The 18535-nt window shown below is 46.2% G+C and overlaps 1 protein-coding gene across 4 annotated transcripts in view; it reads left to right on the top strand.

The window, feature by feature from the left end:
• tet3 (tet methylcytosine dioxygenase 3) overlaps positions 1 to 18535 on the top strand; it is a 62226-nt gene that overhangs the window by 17370 nt on the left and 26321 nt on the right. The window contains exons 1-2 of one of the 4 annotated variants that reach the window (XM_020474070.2): positions 1 to 98; positions 912 to 971. The exon at positions 1 to 98 is cut by the window's left edge and continues 108 nt beyond it. The exons of 2 other annotated variants lie outside the window; for them this stretch is intronic. In XM_020474070.2, coding sequence (XP_020329659.1) covers positions 33 to 98; positions 912 to 971 — 126 coding nt within the window. In that variant the 5' untranslated portion in view covers positions 1 to 32. Of the gene's footprint in view, positions 99 to 911; positions 972 to 13997; positions 16437 to 18535 lie in introns of those variants that run through there. One more of the 4 variants, XM_020474076.2, reaches the window with a different exon arrangement.

An 18535-nucleotide genomic window follows, 5' to 3' on the forward strand; every position in this document is an offset into this window, starting at 1 on the left:
GAGGTTAGACGAGAGGGAGCTTGAGTCCTCTGATGGGGATACGGCCATCCGACGGCGAGAGAGAGAGAGCAGCACACCAAGACAGATTGGCACACTGGGTAAATATTAATTACCAGGCAGAATGCCGGACAGGGACACAGAGAGCCGGGAGAGAGAGAGGGGAGTCTGTGGGGTTTATTTGAGATAGAGGAGAGGGGGGTGGAGAGACCAGGAGGGTTAGCTGGAGACAAAACACTGCCGGCACTCTCAACAGCTAGAAGTGGTTAGAGGGGCATATCCAATGTACACTGCTGCTATTCTGTGTTCATTGTTTCAGGACTTCAATTATTACTGCTGTTACTGTTATAGCCCCTTTCTAGTGTGATGGAGTTGATTATTTAAACCTGTTATTATCATCGCATTGACCGTAATCTATGCGTGAATAATGTATATGAATTATAAAGACGCTGTAATGCATGACCATTTACAGAAATATTGTATATGTGCATGTTGTCATGGTGATATTCAAAGGCACATTGCTACAATCGTGATCAGAGGCTATCCTCCTCGTTCCTGATGCATTACATAATTCTATAATTAAAATAGAATCCTTGCTCTCTCACACTCGCTCATAGCAGTGGGGACGCGCCGGCTTGGCTTGCCATTTGAAGGCAAATAGAAGTGATATGTGTTCAGGGTCCTTTCCTGTCAGGAGGAGAGAATTCGAGAAGGGGATTATATAGACGGGGTATTCTTTAGGTGCTCATGTTGTCTGGATTGACACGTCTCTTTGGAAAGCTCTTGTCGCATTGTTCGATTGATTGTTATTCTCCCCCCATTTCTCTCTCTCTCTCCCTCCCTCTCTCTCTCTCTCTCTCTCTCTCTCTCTCTCTCTCCTTCTCCCTTTCTCACTCTCCTGAATGGCTGGAAAGGTAGGACATATTGAGGACTACAGGAAAGCCTGGTTGGTAAAGCCCAGTCTGGCAACAGAGGTAAGAGGAAGACTCCACCTGGGGCAGATACTGTGGAGACAGAGCTACTCTTTCAGACGGCCTATTATGTGCTGTATTTCTGGGTTATTAGTGGGATTGGAGGGCTTGAATCCTCGTGTTACCGCAGTGGGGGGGGGGGGGCACTGACAGATACACTGACTGGGCTGTCATCTCTCTGCGATTTCCCCGTGTGTCTGTTCTGTTTGTATTGGTGTTGTTGGTTTAAAAGAGAGAAGAGTAGTTGGAGGCTTGCGGACGTTAGAAGGGAGGAAGGGCATATAGTGCTGCAGAAACCGCTGTGTGCACGCGTGCACTTATATCATGGAGCTTTACACTAGCCCTTGATCAACAGACAGACTGACAGTAAATAGACATCCACATGTCATCTGTCTGTTGGCGCTCACGCCGGTGACCACGTGTGGTTTGTGTTCAGAGTTGTCTGAGCTCCATCTCACAGGAGAAGAGAGGCCTTTAAAAGGCAGGCGTGTGAACAGACTTATACTGCAGCGCGGTGCAGTGTGTAGTTAGTTAGTTATCTTCCCCCTCTAGCTGGCTGCATGGCTGCTAGCTCAGAGCGCAGGATTTATCTGGCGCTGCGTTTTGTGCTAGGTTGCTGTGATTAAGTGGCAGGCGGCGAGGCTGGGCCGGGTTTGAAGCGTCCCGGGCTGGGCGGCGATTGGCGGCAGATCCAGGCATGTGATGAGAGAGGCGGCCAGCGAGAGCAGGAGGAGGATGAGAGAAGGAGGAGAGGAGGAGGAACCGTACCCACAGGTTCAGGAGCCAGGGAGCGGGTCCTCCCTGAACAGAGTTCGGAAGTCGGCCGAGGGAGTAAAAGTTAGCTGGTCAGACAGACACGCATGCGCACATGTTTATCTGGCAGAGTGTGTGTGTGTGTGTATGTGTGTGTGTACTATAGTAACCTCTAGCACGTGGCCTCTAAGTGCTGGCACGCTGCTGTTCTCTGGTCTGCCAAGTCGTGGCACGCTTGTGTGTTTATATACGAGGTGAGTCTCTGAGCTATGGGTTCAGACGGAGGATTCCGTCCATGCTGTCGCTGAACTGGCATATCTGTTTAGAGAGACTGGCATAGCTAATCAATGTCCCGTATTATTTATTATTATATTGTCTTGTTTTTGAACGGATTCTTTCATTGTAAGATTGGTTGTCAAAGTTGAGTTTGGGCATGTTGATGATCAGTTGAATATGAGGAAGGAGATTCAAATTTAGCCGTAGGCTTTTCTTGTGGCGCTAATGATCTTCACGGTTTCCGTTATACATGTTCAGACAGTCAGGGAATTGGTTGTCATGCTACTTTTGAACTCAGTGAACTTACTACGGTCCAAGTGCTGACACATACTTCTCATCAGCTAAGGCTGTTGGTCACCATCTGTTGTTGTCATGATTCAAGGATCATTCTGGAAAATAGTCAAGACTGGCTCATATATCCACACAAACAACGCCCTGTTGAAGAAGCACTCTATAAAAATCACGTTTTCACTCTTTAAATCTCCAGTGTACACATACAATATACAAATATATATATATAGTTGAAGTCGGAAGTTTACATACACTTATGTTGGAGTCATTAAAAATAGTTTTTCAACCACTCCACAAATTTCTTGATAACAAACTATAGTTTTGGCAAGTCGGTTAGGATGTCTACTTTGTGCATGACAAAAGTAATTTTTCCACCAATTGTTTACAGATTATTTCACTTATAATTCACTGTATCACAATTCCAGTGGGTCAGAAGTTTACATACACTAAGTTGACCGTGCCTATATCGACATAAACTGAAAGGCCGCTCAGCAAGGAAGAAGCACAGGGGTGGCAGCATCATGTTGTGGGGGTGCTTTGCTGCAAGAGGGTCTGGTGCACTTCATAAAATAGATGGCATCATGAAAAAGGAAAATGATATGGATATATTGAAGCAACATCTCAAGACATCAAGCTTGGTCGCAAATGGGTCTTCCAAATGGATATTGACCCCAAGCATACCTCCAAAGTTGTGGCAAAATGGCAACAAAAGGACAACAAAGTCAAGGTATTGGAGTGGCCATCACAAAGCCCTGACCTCAATCCTATAGAACATTTGTGGGCAGAACTGAAAAAGCGTGTGTGAGCAAGGAGGCCTACAAACCTGACTCAGTTACACCAGCTCTGTCGGGAGGAATGGGCCAGAATTCACCCAACTTATTGTGGGAAGCTTGTGGAGGGCTACCCGAAACGTTTGACCCAAGTTAAACAATTTAAAGGCAATGCTACCAAATACTAATTGAATGTATGTAAACTTCTGACCCACTGGGAATGTGATGAAAGAAGTAAAAGCTGAAATAAATCAAGTCTACTATTATTCTGACATTTCACATTCTTAAAATAAAGTGGTTATCCTAACTGACCTAAGACAGGGAATTTGTACTAGGATTAAATGTCAGGAATTGTGAAAAACTGAGTATAAATGTATTTGGCTTAGGTGTATGTAAACTTCCGACTTCAACTGTACATATAATGTATACATTTGAAGTATACACTGCTGTTTTTTGACATTTAGTTTCAGCTCTAGAAGGGTTACTGGTCTTTGTAGTATCTCTTCAGGAAACACTAGAGCAACATGAGCGGTTACAACAAGCTGTGCTGGCGTGATTTCTCTTCTCTTCATACGCAGTTATTTCCTTTTCTATCATCAAATGTGCACTTGCACCATCTGCAGATACATGTAGACTGGTTACCGGAAAGGTAGATGGAGCAAAGACATGAATTAGTCATTGTGTTTCTGATTACAAATGGAAAGTACAGCGCTAGCAGGTTTGGTTGAACTGTACTGTGTCCCAAATGACAACCTACTCCTATGGGCCCTAGTCAAACACTAGCTATATAAGCAATAAGGTGTCATTTGGAACACAGCCATGTTGTGGAATCCCCACCCTCGATTAGATTAGAAAGGGTTAACCGTGACCTCGTTTATGTGGTAACAGTGAGTGGCAGATGACATCACTGTAATTTGAACTGTGATGAGATGAGTTGCATGTGTGTGTGTGTGTGTGTGTGTGAGAGGGGGGTGAAGTATTTACAGAAAGCATGCGGCCTTCCAGGTTAGTTACATTCAGCGTCATTTTTGTTGTTGTTGACCTGTCACTGAATACGGTTACAGGCACACAATGATTACTGTGGATAGTCAGATTAATATGATACTGCAATACAAAATCAATATATTTCCCCAATAATCCTGTTTTACATGGACATATCTGAAAACAGGCTACCTGATGGGACTCTGATAAATGCAGAAAATTGCTTACTCAAAATAAACATTCCACCACAGCGGCCATGTTATTTTTGGGAAGCGTATTTGATTCTGAGTTCGGACATATAAAGTTTGTATGTGAAAACGACTGCTAAGTCGCATAGATTCAGTTGTTCTGAACTCACTCCATACATTCAGTTGTTCTGAACTCACTTCATACATTCAGTTGTTCTGAACTCACTTCATACATTCAGTTGTTCTGAACTCACTTCATTCATTAAGTTGTTCTGAACTCACTTCATTCATTCAGTTGTTCTGAACTCACTTCATTCATTAAGTTGTTCTGAACTCACTTCATTCATTAAGTTGTTCTGAACTCACTTCATTCATTCAGTTGTTCTGAACTCACTTCGTTCATTCAGTTGTTCTGAACTCACTTCATTCATTAAGTTGTTCTGAACTCACTTCGTTCATTCAGTTGTTCTGAACTCACTTCATTCATTAAGTTGTTCTGAACTCACTTCATTCATTAAGTTGTTCTGAACTCACTTGATTCAGGCAAAAGAGGGAGGCTCTCTCGGCTGGTGCTAACACATGCGCAGATCAAATACATCCCTGGAACACCGATTTTAAGGTGTTGACAAGTCCTAATCATTTGAAAGATGGCTCAGGAAACCAGTTGTTTTAATCGGCGTATGCTTACTTCGACTTTGACCTGACGCCGATTTTAGATAAGCAGAGTAAGTTGTTTGCATGACTATTGCATTATCTGCCTACTGCCATAATCAGTTTAAAATCGAATTATTACTGTGCATGGAAACGTAATCATGGTCCTGATGCCTGTTGCAAAATGTCCATCTACTGTTTGTTGGATTGAGGAGTTGGGGTTTTATAGTGCCCCCGTGTAGAGGAATTGAACTCAAATGGAGCCGATTGTTGAATGTGATTGACCAAGTGTCAGTGCTTTCCACTATGAGTCTCAATGCACTTGTGTCCTATAGATGACAGCTCGCAACGTCTTAAGAACCAAACTTGTCGAGCACAATGAACATTCATTCCTCGTGATTACTTTCCCATTGGTTACGTCAGATATTCTAGAATTATTACTCAGAAATCATCAAACCGTTATGCAAACCACTTCAAATCAAGCGACTGTCTCCCCGTATTACTCACCAACCAAGATGTGCAGGAAACATATTGAGCCACAATGGGATCCGAAATGACATTTTGATTCATGTTCTGCATTCACCCACTAATTCACCTCCCCTGATGCAGACTCCAGGGACCACTCAAATGTCAAGAAGGGATTGACTGTCATCAGCAGCTCTCTTGTAATGTGTCTTTTCTAATTAATGCTCTCTAACAGACGCTCGTCCCAGTTCCCAGTCATGTTTCTTCCCACTCATAGGTCCTGTCTGTGGGGCTGACTGAGTGCCCGTGGCTTGGCTTAAGTCCTGGCATGGATCATTGGCGGTGCCCTGTGTGGTTGAAGTGTTGTGGCTCTCGTCCGTGCCGGATGGCGTCTGGTTTCTCCTGGAGGACAGAATGGCTGAGCGGCCGAGCACCGCTGCCTGCCACGGTTAATGAAAAATGAATGGAGGGAGGAGGAGGAGGCTGTTGTGTCATGTCTTAAATTATCACCTCTCAGCTGGCTGCTCTCTCTCTCTCTCTCGGAGACTGGGAACCAACTCTGTATAGTACAGTACTACACAGGAACCAACTCTGTATAGTACCGTACTACACAGGAACCAACTCTGTATAGTACAGTACTACACAGGAACCAACTCTGTATAGTACAGTACTACACAGGAACCAACTCTGTATAGTACAGTACTACACAGGAACCAACTCTGTATAGTACAGTACTACACAGGAACCAACTCTGTATAGTACAGTACTACACAGGAACCAACTCTGTATAGTACTGTAATGAATCCAGCCAATCCACAACCTTTCTCTGCCAAACCATGACTATATGACAGGATTTAGAAGTTTTCCCTGTAGCTCTGTTTTGAGTTTTCATGATACAGTATTGGAGTCTGGTGTGAAAACACATGGATCCAGTCGGCTAAACTCTTAGAAAAAAAGGGGTCCAAAAGGGTTCTTCAACTGTCCCCAAAGGAGTACCTTTTTTGGTTCCAGGTGGAACACGTTTGGGTTTCAGGTAGAAATGTTTTGGGTTCCATGTTGAATCCTCTGTGGAAAGGGTTATACATGGAACTAAAAGGGTTCTTCAAAAGGTTCTCTTATGGGGACAGCCGAAGAACCCTTTAAGGTTCTAGATAGCACCTTTTTTTTTCTACGAGTGTAGACTACAAACTTATAGGCGATACAGTAGGGCCTCAAGTGGCTTGAAAATGTTTGTTTACAACAAATGTCATGGTTATTGGATATGTAGGGTATGTAGTAGTTGATGTAAAGCATGACAAAGAGCAAGGCGATTGATGCTATAGGTTCTCTGCAGCGCGACAGGCAAGGAGATCGCTGGACCTTTTAAAACGGGCTGCACTTGACTTGAACATATGGGGGGGGGCTAATGTTAGCAACACACCACCGTGCAGGGGCTGGGGAAGGTTCTCACCCGATTCATTCCCTTTTATCTATACATTTCTCTCTCTAGCTCCCTCTCCCTCTCTCTCGCTCTCTCACCTTCTCTTTATCTCTCCCCCCTCTATCGCTCTCTCTCTATTTCGCTCACAGTGTAGCCCTCCCCCTAGATGTTGTTGCACCGTAGTTGTTTTATTCTCTTATATTTCCCCTCCCTGTACTGCTGTACTGTTTGTTGTCTGTCTTTGATGGATGGGTCGTAAGTCAGACTCCTCCCCAAAGTGTTCCAACTGAAAGTTAGTACTGATTTAAACAGTAATCTCATCGCGCTAGTGACATCATCTGCTATCAATTCTACTGTCTTTGTCAACTACAGTATGTACATGTATTATTTCCACTACTACTTTAAACCCTTTCACCCTTTCTCTCTCCCCCCCCCCCCCTCTCCACCATCTTCCCTCCACCCATTCCTTGCCTCCTCATATTTCCCTCTATTTTTTCGTTCAGTCCCAAGTCTTTCCCACAAAGACCAGTCTTTCAAAAACACTATTTCTCCTTCACTTTCCTCCCCCTCTGCTGGTGCTGGAGTGCTTTTGGTGGCTCCGCCCCCTCCCTTTTCCTCCCTCCTCTCCTCCTTTCTCCCCTTCTCTTTGTGAGGAGTGGTGTAGTGGGGCAGGCAGGCAGGCAGACCTCTCCCTCCCAGCTGGGCTGTGTGTGTGTGTGCGTGCTGACTTGCACGTGCCATGTGTCAGGAAGGGCAGAGTCAGGAGCTATGACACGGTGGATACCCTACACTTCCCTGTTCCTCTCTGTCCCTCTCTGTCTATCTGTCTGTCGCTCTCTGTCCCCCCTGTCTGTCCATATCTCTGTCCTTCCCTGTCCCTCTCTCTGTCCTTCTCCCTGTCTCCGTACCTCTCTGTCCTTCTCCCTGTCCCCCTCTCCGTACCTCTCTGTCCTTCTCCCTGTCCCCGTCTCCGTACCTCTCTGTCCTTCTCCCTGTCCCCCTCTCCGTACCTCTCTGTCCTTCTCCCTGTCCCCCTCTCCGTACCTCTCTGTCCTTCTCCCTGTCCCCCTCTCCGTACATCTCTGTCCTTCTCCCTGTCCCCATCTCCATACCTCTCTGTTCTTCTCCCTGTCCCCGTCTCCGTACCTCTCTGTCCTTCTCCCTGTCCCCTCTCCGTACCTCTCTGTCCTTCTCCCTGTCCCCCTCTCCGTACCTCTCTGTCCTTCTCCCTGTCCCCCTCTCCGTACCTCTCTGTCCTTCTCCCTGTCCCTCTCTCTGTCCTTCTCCCTGTCCCCCTCTCCGTACCTCTCTGTCCTTCTCCCTGTCCCTCTCTCTGTCCCTCTCTGTCCTTCTCCCTGTCCCCCTCTCTGTACCTCTCTGTCCTTATCCCTGTCCCCCTTTCCATACCTCTCTGTCCTTCTCCCTGTCCCCTTTCCGTACCTCTCTGTCCTTCTCCCTGTCCCACTCTCCATACCTCTCTGTCCTTCTCCCTGTCCCCCTTTCCGTACCTCTCTGTCCTTCTCCCTGTCCCCCTTTCCGTACCTCTCTGTCCTTCTCCCTGTCCCCCTTTCCGTACCTCTCTGTCCTTCTCCCTGTCCCCCTCTCCGTACCTCTCTGTCCTTCTCCCTGTACCCCTCTCCGTACCTCTCTGTCCCTGCCCAGAGCAGAGGAGGAGCTCACAGGTCAGGGACAACACCGAGGAGAGGACAGGGACAGAGTTAAAGAAAAAAGAGAGAAAGAAAGAAGAAACAAATGGAGAAAGACAGAGAAATAGTAAAAACTTCAGGGTTTTCCATTAACCGGTATTATCTGTCTTTTGGGCAATGTTTTTGTTTGTTTTGAAAAGCCGATAAATAAAATTGACACTGGCCAATTGACCGGGAGAACAAGAAAAATATTGAATTGCGAAATAATGTCCCCCCCCTATTCATTGATGGACATAACAGTGGATTGAAATGATTTGACTGGTCATGTTTATCGGTCTATAGGTTAATTTAGCATAATCTTGTGGAATTGAATTTCGGCGTGTAGCGTATATTTGCTATGTATTTTATTTATCACACGTGAACAGCATACAGATACAGAGCCTTTGAGCTAAACATCTGTCAGACAGCGCGAGAGCCGCTGCTACAGCATCTCAAACAGCCAACGCTGAGGCAACGGAAGGCAGGCTTCATCAGCGCGTCACACGCCACTTTGCAATGAGCTGGAAGCAGTATGCATTTTGAAAACATATACTTAATCGTTTGAAACCTGAACTTTTTTTTTTGGACATATTATGAGGCATGTCTTACCTTGCTTCAAAGTAGCCGAGCCAAAATCAGACCATATTTGTGGAGGCAATTCTTTTATATCAACTTTCTTTCATTGTCCAGTAGCCAAAGACACAACTCATGTCGTATTAGCAACCCATGCTAGTTTTTGCCTATTAGATCTCACCTCTTTCTACATTTCAAATTGATATGTACCTCTCTGTCACATGAAACCGCTCGGATGTGCCGTGCCCTTTTGACAACTGTGTTTTCCTGCTAATTGCATTATGGAACGAACTCTCCCGAGGAAACTGCTTGCTGCCTTGTGTGTATTGTTGAGCATAATAGTCTATCAACATTTTAAGCTAAAAGTTCTGCTCTGTTGCATCTGACTCATTCTTTTTAATGTTTTTTAAAATTCTTATGTAGCCTAGTTGTATGAATTTGGGATCTATCGTCCCACAACTGTCCCAGAGTCAGTTTGGAATAGACCTTTTCTTTCCTGACAAGCTGACCAATGGAATAGGTACGCTTTTCTGCTATGGGTGATAGTAGATTGACATAGGCTAGTTATTCTGCTGTTCATTATCTTGTTGGCTGAGGAAAAGTAAACGTGGACTGTTCGGTAAGAAGGGCCCGGCACATCGTTTCATCCTCAATTAGCATGTTCTGTGAATATAAATGACCATAATGGAAATGTGATTCCTGTCATTCTGAGCACTGTGGGTAGACGCCCTAATCAGGTTACGCACCCCAATGCACATGGGTCCGGTACATTTCTCAGATGTCTGGCGCCACACAACAGAAACCCTGCCTAAAAGGTAACTCTTTTTTTCTTCCTGAGAGTGTAGAGTGTGAGATAAAATAAGACAAAGGAAGGGAAAAACCGAGAGAAAGAGCGAGCGGAACGATGAGGATAGATTCTCAGATATCTGTATTCTATGCTACACTTCCAGTTCCACTCAGCACCTGCTCATTCACCCTCACCAACACACCCAGTGACCCTTGTTTACATTTGAGCCATTTAGCAGAAGGTGCCATCCAGAGCAACTTACAGTAGTGAGTGCGTACATTTTCATACTTTATTTTCTTTCTTCATACTGGTCCACTGTGGGAATCGGACCCACAACCCTGCCGTTGCAGGCGCCATTCTCCACTAACTGAGCCACTTGGGACCACCTTCAGTCATTGTATGCGTTTGAGTGAGAGCACAATCAATCAATCAATCAAATGTATTTATAAAGCCCTTCTTACATCAGCTGATGTCACAAAGTGCTGTCCAGAAACCCAGCCTAAAACCCCAAACAGCAAGCAATGCAGATGTAGAAGCACAGTGGCTAGGACAAACTCTCTAGAAAGGCCAGAACCTAGGAAGGATCCTAGAGAGGAACCAGACTATGAGGGACGGCTAGTCCTCTTCTGGCTGTCCCGGTTTGGAGATTATAACGGAACATGGCCAAGATGTTCAAATGTTCATAGATGACCAGCAGGGTCAAGTAATAATAATCACAGTAGTTGTTGAGGGTGTAACAGTGTGTTACACAAGCCAGCCAGCCTGTACTCCGCAGAGAGCCTTTGCGTGTGCTCCCCAGTTTGCGCGTTCTCCCCAGTTTGCATGTTCTCCCAAGTTTGCATGTTCTCCCCAGTTTGCGTGTTCTCCCCAGTTTGCATGTTCTCCCCAGTTTGCATGTTCTCCCCAGTTTGCATGTTCTCCCCAGTTTGCGTGTTCTCCCCAGTTTGCGTGTTCTCCCCAGTTTGCATGTTCTCCCCAGTTTGCGTGTTCTCCCCAGTTTGCATGTTCTCCCCAGTTTGCATGTTCTCCCCAGTTTGCTTGTGCTCCCCAGTTTGCGTGTTCTCCTCAGTTTGCGTGTTCTCCCCAGTTTGCATGTGCTCCCCAGTTTGCTTGTACTCCCCAGTTTGCATGTACTCCCCAGTTTGCGTGTGCTCCCCAGTTTCGTGTGCTCCCCAGTTTCGTGTGCTCCCCAGTTTGCGTGTGCTCCCCAGTTTGCGTGTTCTCCCCAGTTTGCATGTTCTCCCCAGTTTGCGTGTTCTCCCCAGTTTGCGTGTTCTCCCCAGTTTGCGTGTGCTCCCCAGGCGTTTGCCTGTGTGTATCTCTGCCTGTCTGCGTCTCTCTCTGTGTGTGTTACATGAAGTGTGTATCAGAACAGATGACCTTGATGGCATGAGGCTGGAAGGGAGTAGGGTGTGTAACGTGGGTCAGGGGATGGAGGGATGGGGTCAGGGACTGACAGGAAAACATTAGGTTGGGGGTTGGTCTCTGCTCTGTCAGGAACCTCGAGCAATGATCTAATTTGGGTGGCTGGACCGTCTAATCTATTGATGGTATTTGGCCTAGGCTATGTTACTCCTTAGAAGACTTGCACTGTTCACGCCCTAGACCTCTCTGTTGTTTTAGAAGATGTGACATATGGTATGTTCTGACACAAGCCTCCCTACAAATAAGGTGAGAGGGTTGAGCGTAGTTGCATCAGCCACTAGGCTTACATGCTGTCTTAGATTTGCTGTTTCCTCAACACTGAGAGCTGGATTCCTCTGTACCCTGTAGAAATAAATGATACATTCGTTGAGTTTCACCCACCACCTGTGCCTTCTTGATACAGTAAACGCGTACATGTGTTGATTTGTGTGTGAGGGGGTGTGTGTTTTCTTTGTCAGTGTGTGTGGGTGACTGTTTGAAGGAAAATATGAGTCAGTCCGTCTTAGTCATGGTAGAAAGAGGTGAACCCAACACACAGCCCCAGCTGCACTCACTCTATTCTGTCATCACTCCTACAAGGCCAATACAATGCTTTGTGAGAGAGAGAGAGAGAGAGAGAGTTGAGATGTGGAATCACATCTACTGATAAATCTGAGAACTAGTCAGATAATGATTTCATTTCTGAGTTACCACATACCACGCACCTCATGCTCAAATAGAGTACTCCTACCGTAAGTGTTGAATTGCCCTTTTGTTTTTTAAAATCATCACATTCTCCTTCTTTAGGCCCCCTCATTAAACCAGCACTGTCTTGTTATTATTCTCTGGTACATCAGCTGACCACTTGTTGCTATGGAACTACCCACTGACCACCGACGTCAGTTCAACGACTAGTTTTGATTGACATTTGGTTGAGTTGTCAACTAACGTGAATTCAACGTAAAATCGACAAAACATTTCACCATGTCATTGGATTTAGCTAAAGTTGGGTGAAAAAAAGACTCAATTCCCTTACGCTGATGACTTTTTCTATATCCAATTATTTTCCCACGTTGATTCAACATCCTCACATTATATTTTTTGGGTTGAAATGACGTGGAAACAATTCGGCCTGTTTTTGCAGAGTGGGTACCCTGCAGTGTTTTCAGAGCAGAGCACTCACTTTTGCTCATTTCTGTATTGCTTGAGAGTTGTCTATGTGCTAGTTGTGTTCTTTACGGTTGGAAACAAAATAGTGTCTGTCAGGGGTTTGGCAGTACTTCAATTGTTGTGACTGTCTGGCGGTTTGGGTCTAGGGAACACAAGGTAGTCAGGGGTTTGCCTGAAGGAGTTCAAAGTACACGTGACAGTTGTGTCTGCAGGTGGTTGAGACATAAGGACCCCTCTCTGGTGTATTGCTGAGGAGATCACAGAACAATAGTTTCTGCCATTTGGGAGTAAAATAGTCTCCTTTGAGTCTGATGGAACATATGGTTACAATATAGGGCTAATATGTGTATAGATTTATATCATCATGGGTCGATTTAAGTTAAAATCATTTTTCACGTTTAACTTTGACAAGAGTGGATGTTAGTTTATCTCGTCCTATACATAAAGGGCCAGTTTACCGGGGACAGATTAAGCCTAGTCCTGGACTAGTTACAAACTCAATGGGAGATTTTACATTAAATTATTTTAGTGTCCAGGACTAGAAACAAACTCAATGGGAGATTTTTACATTAAATTATTTTAGTGTCCTGGACTAGATACAAACTCAATGGGAGATTTTACATCAAATTATTTTAGTGTCCAGGACTAGAAACAAACTCAATGGGAGATTTTACATCAAATTCTTTTAGTGTCCAGGACTAGGCTTAATCTGTGTCCGGTAAACTGTCCCTTTATGAGCCCACACATGGACAGGGCCGTCAACTTTGGTGTGGCTCTGACGTACTGAGGTGAAGACTACAAGGGCCTATAGGGCAGGGGGGTCTTGACACACTAGATAAGTGAGTCTGTTGTCTGAGCTGTGATGGCTGCTGCTCTGCTCATCCCAGGTGGTGTATCACAGAACAGTAGCACTAACCTAAAACTCCCCCAGTGTTACCATAATATATAGCTTTTTTTTCTGGGAAGACATTATTTGTATGAAAATGTTAGCTTCAAAAAATGTGAGAGAAAATGTATTTAAAAAAACAGTATAGTTCTGACAAGTGTAGTCTGCTACTAGCAGAAAGCATCTATATATTGGCCAGTGGAGGCTGCTGAGGGGAGGACGGCTCACATTAATGGCTGGAACGGAGTAAATGGAATGGCATCAAACACCTGGAAACCGTGTGTTTGATGTATTTGATACCATTCCACTGTTTCTGATCCAGCCGTTACCACCAGCCCATCTTTCCCAATGAAGGTGCCGCCAACCTCCTGTGATTGGCTAGTTGCTTAAAAGCATTTGGATTATCCTACGCTGTTTGAACTGTCTATATGAAATGGCCAGAACAGCCTTTTAGATATCGGTTGGGGCTAATCAAATTCATATTAGGAATTCATATCGTATTCAGGTTCTTAAAACACGGGGGGGGGGGGGGGGGGGGGGGGGTACACAGTTTGCTTCTTTCTTTGTTGTACATGCACTCTCTTGTTGGCGTTGAGCACATGAGTGTGTTACGCTGAACGGAGACGGTTAAGTTTGCTCTAAGAGCGAGAAATGCTGTGTCACTGCACAGCGGGAGAGAGCGAGCGCTAGTCAGGAGGGTGAATGAATGAGAGTGTGTGTGTGTGTATTGGGGTAAGGGGGGGGTCTACACACGGTGTCATATGAGACTTAAGTCCAGCCTGTGCGAGGCGGGGCAGCCGGGCGGGTTCTGATGATGTAACAGTTATGTCATAACTACATGCTTTCACTAGCTCTCTCTCTCTCTCTCTCTCTCTCACTCTCTCTCTCATTGGTGCTTCCTGGACATGTGACACAACACACTTCCCTTTACTACTAGGCACCAGTTTGGGTTGTGCCGTGTTTGTCTTTGGGTTGCGCGTGCGCACGCGTGCGGTGCGTGTGAATGCCAGGCAGCGCTGGTGGAGGACTGTGTGAGTCACAGGGCCAGACAACGAAAGCCTCCGACAGGGTTGGAGTGACACTGTCTGCCATGAACCTGGAGCGATGGAAAGGAATGGACAGAAAACAGGAGAGAGAAAGTTTGAGCGGAAAAAAGAGAGAGTGAAAGAGAGATTACTCAAATAAATCCAGCCAATGCGCAGAGTCCACATGCTCATTCATAATAATAAAACGATACTGTGCAGGAGCTGACAAGGATCTCAACTGCATGGAGGAGAGACGTGACGTCGGCCATGTTTTTTTCCCCCCTTCTTTGTTGATAAATCTGATTCCAGATAGAGAGAAGGGCGGTCAGAGGGGTAGCATGTGGAGTGAGCTAGCAATGGTGGTGCTAAAGCTGAAGCAATGGTGAGGGGATAACGTTGGGAGAACATTGGCGGGACAGAGTGACCGACCGGCCGGATGGGAGGAGAGGGAAAGCAGGCATGCCATGGAGAAGGAGAGAGAGCGGAATCACTTCTGTCCTCGTAGACGTCGGTGCAAATGATGTTGCCGTTTGTCGATGTCTCTAGTAGCTCCATGCCACTGCGGACGGTCTCTGTCAGGCGACAAGCCGCTCGATCGCTGCTCCTCTGCTCCCTCGTCCTCCTCTTATCCATGGTCTCCTCTCTCGCTCGAGCCGAAGTCACACGAATAAGACAACTTACTAGGTTGTCATGTGTGTGTGTGTGTGTGTGTGTGTGTGTGTGTGACTGTTGCATTTCTGTAGCTCAACATCTCTCCTTAGTCTCCCCTCGATGTTCCTCTCATCTCTACTGTCCCTCTGGTTTCCTTTATCCCTGTGTATCTGTGTGTTACCAAACGGCCATCGACGGCTGCTTGTGCAGATCCCCAGCCTCCAGTCCTGTAGTCTTTGTCCTCCTCTCTCAATCACATTCAATCCATTTGCTCCCTCTTTCGCGTATGTATTAATCAGGAGATTATAGGCGTTTAGAAACGATTGAGTGTGAAACGTATTGGCACCTTTTGAAAGTCCTCTCAAGCCATCGCTGTCCTCTGGTATGTGGGAGACTCGCTATGCTTCGTCTCGCCTTTACAAGTCCTAGGCTGCTCTTCTTCCCCCGGCATCACCTCACATTGAGCGACACATCAGCGGCCGGGGCAGGTAACAGACCTGTAAAGAAGTCGCTACTATTAACGTTTTTTTCTTTCTCGGTAGACGACAGAGAGACGAACAGAGAGATCGTCAGTGGCTTTGTAACGACCAACGGACTATGACAGAAACAGAAAGATGGACGTACAGCTTGTCTCTCAGGAGAAAGTCTGAGTCTGAATCGGTTCGAGTTCAAACCACATATGGACATTTTAATGTTGTTGTTTTTTTCTTGTTGATGTTCCAGCAAGTGCCGCTGAGATTGGCGTTCGCCTGCATCTAGTGGTTTCCATCGCGTCCACATGCTCAGAAACCGCTCCGCTCTTAGATTACCCAAATGACTAGACCTGACTAGATAGACTAAAACACATAACATCATGTTATCCGAAACACACTGTTATGTATTCAAGGTGTTCCTATTCAATAAGGGATTGTGCTGGTGGAGAGAGAGAGAGAGAGAGAGAGAGCTTTGCCTGGTAACAGCTCTCGCTCTCCTGCAATGTGTTGCTGTTTCTAGGGCTGCCGCTAGCGTCCATCCCCGAGCTCTCTCTTTCTCTCTCTGCTCACTGCACACTCCTCCATTCCCTCGTACGTGCCCACTGTGCCTCAGATAATGGCCTCTCGCTCTGCACACACAGAAGAGAGAGGGGGAGGGAGAGTGAGCGAGAGAGAGAGAGGGGAAGGTGGGGGCTGCAAGTAGAACCAGACTGTGAGTGTAAGAGAAAGAAAAAGGATATTGAAAAGGGAAGGGAGGAGCAGAGAGAGGTAATGAGAAAGGAAAAAGGAGAAAACAGAAAGTGACGGCTGTAAGAAGAGACAGAGAGCGGCCGTGAGTTCCATGGGGGGAGGTGTGTGCGTGTGTGTGTACGTGCGTGTCGGTGCTTATGTGCCGCAACAACAACAAAAAAGCCTCCACCACATTGCTAGTGGCTCCCCTCCATAGCACCACTATTGCATGCTCCCCTCCTCTCCCTGCTGTGTCTCTCCACTTCCACTGGCAGGACGTCTAGACCCATGTAAGTACTGAAGCTGTGTGGGGCTCTCTACTCTTTTCTGGGTTTTATTCTCATGGTTCCTCCTCCATGTTTTCTCGACGACAGACACGGCAGGAAAGGAAAGCCAGGGGAGGAGGGGGGGGGGGGGGGGGGGGGGGGGGGGGGGGGTAGAAGGAAGGAGAGAGGGAGGGTGTCGTGTGTCTAACTGTTTGGATTTATGTCTACTCCCAGGCTTTATGCCCCCCACCCCCTTTGTCTCCCCACCCTCTTTCCTTTTTGACTTTGTGCTGTCAACCTTGGAGGCATCTGTTCTGGTCTGGTGGAGGTGGGGACGTGAGGTGGGGACAAACGCGTAGTGGTCCAGTTGTAGGATAGACCAGCTTGACTGTTTAGCCGGCAACGTACTGCCTGTGTGTCGTTTAAAGGGACTAGTCTCCGAGTTTAGGGTGTCTAACAGGTTAGGCAGTCTCTTCTGGTTGGGCGTGTTGATGTTTTGGATTGGAAGCCTTGTGCCGTGTGTGTGTGTGTGTGTGTGTGTGTCCTGGCAGGAAAGAGTAGGCTCTCACACGGCGCCAGTAGTTGTCCGAGCACGTGGTCTGCTCTGTCAGAAGCACCGTGGTAGGTGCCCGCAGGTGTAAGCGTGCCGCGGTGTGTATAACGCAGTGTGCATGAAGAGAGAGAAGGTATTTGTGACAGTCTCATTTGGCTAAATACATCTGAAGTCCCAGTTGACTGGGTATGAGAACTGTCGTTATGATCGTGTTGTTAAAGTGTTTGGGTTTAAGCCGGGCGTGTGGAACCGGCGATTCAATTGGTGCTGTACTTGTGAGAGGAAGTGTCTCAGTTCATCGACTGTGAGAAACGGAGATGAACAGCAACAATGTGAGGGGGTTGTTGGGTTGTACAGTTCTGTGACCACGCCCCCCCCCCCCCATCCACCAAGCTCAGTCTGATGATCAGTCTGTGATGGGGCAACGTGGGACCTCTCACGTATCGCCGGCCGGCTGTTCACACCCCTCCACCCCCCCCAGGGACCCCCACCAGACACCCGGCACAGAAGGTGAATTCAAAGGGCCCGAGCAAGCGGCCCATCCAATAATTAGACACTTCAAAAGGCTAATTTCAATATATTTAAATTACGGGAAGCAGGGTGTCTGGTCCACTTCAGCTGTCAACCAACTGTAGGAGCTACAAACGAGAGCCGTGTTCTCACTGTGAATATAGATGTAGTCTGCATTACACACAGACCTGTTGGATCATAACTCAAAACAACAAACCAGCCTAGTTCCTATTCTTGGTATAGGCAGTCTTTTGACATGGTGTAGTCTACCTTTATGTGGATCAGTGTGTGCAGTAAACGGTGTGTGTGTGCATGGCGGTGTAGTATACAGTATGTACGTGTGTACAACATAGTGTACAGATATGATTATGACTGTGTGTAATCCTCATAGAGCTCAGTCTGCCTGAGCTCACAGGACATCAAGCGTTATCAACGTGTGTCTGTCTGGGGCAAAGAGCAGGGCTTGCCTTTCACCTGCTATAGCCTCAATGCCACTGCACTCCCTGTTCTGACATGTCCACAGTGCCATGTTGAAGACTTCCTTATTTAGTTTAGGCTGTTGTAGAATAGGACTTGAAGATGTTCCCAAGGCAAAGTCAAAATATGAAATGTGTTATTTGGTTATTTGGATACTCAGTGTGTCATGGATTTGTGTCTCAGTGTAGGAAGTGGTTGAACATACACTACATTTCAAAAGTTTGAGGTCACTGTTTTTGAAAGAAAATCACTTTGTTTTGTCCATTAAAATAACCTCAAATAGATCAGAAATACAGTGTAGACATTGTTAGTGTTGTAAATGTCTATTGTAGCTGGAAACGGCAGATTTTTTATGGAATATCTACATAGGCGTACAGAGGCCCATTATCGGCAACCATCACTCCTGTGTTCCAATGGCATGTTGTGTTAGCTAATCCAAGTTTATCATTTTAAAAGGCTAATTGATCATTAGAAAACCCTTTTGCAATTATGTTAGCATAGCTGAAAACTGTTGTTCTGATTAAAGAATAATTCAAACTGGCCTTCTTTAGACTAGTTGAGTATCTGGAGCATCAGCATTTGT

The sequence above is a fragment of the Oncorhynchus kisutch genome, linkage group LG3 (assembly GCF_002021735.2).
Source record: "Oncorhynchus kisutch isolate 150728-3 linkage group LG3, Okis_V2, whole genome shotgun sequence".
NCBI classification, from domain to species: Eukaryota; Metazoa; Chordata; class Actinopteri; order Salmoniformes; family Salmonidae; genus Oncorhynchus; species Oncorhynchus kisutch.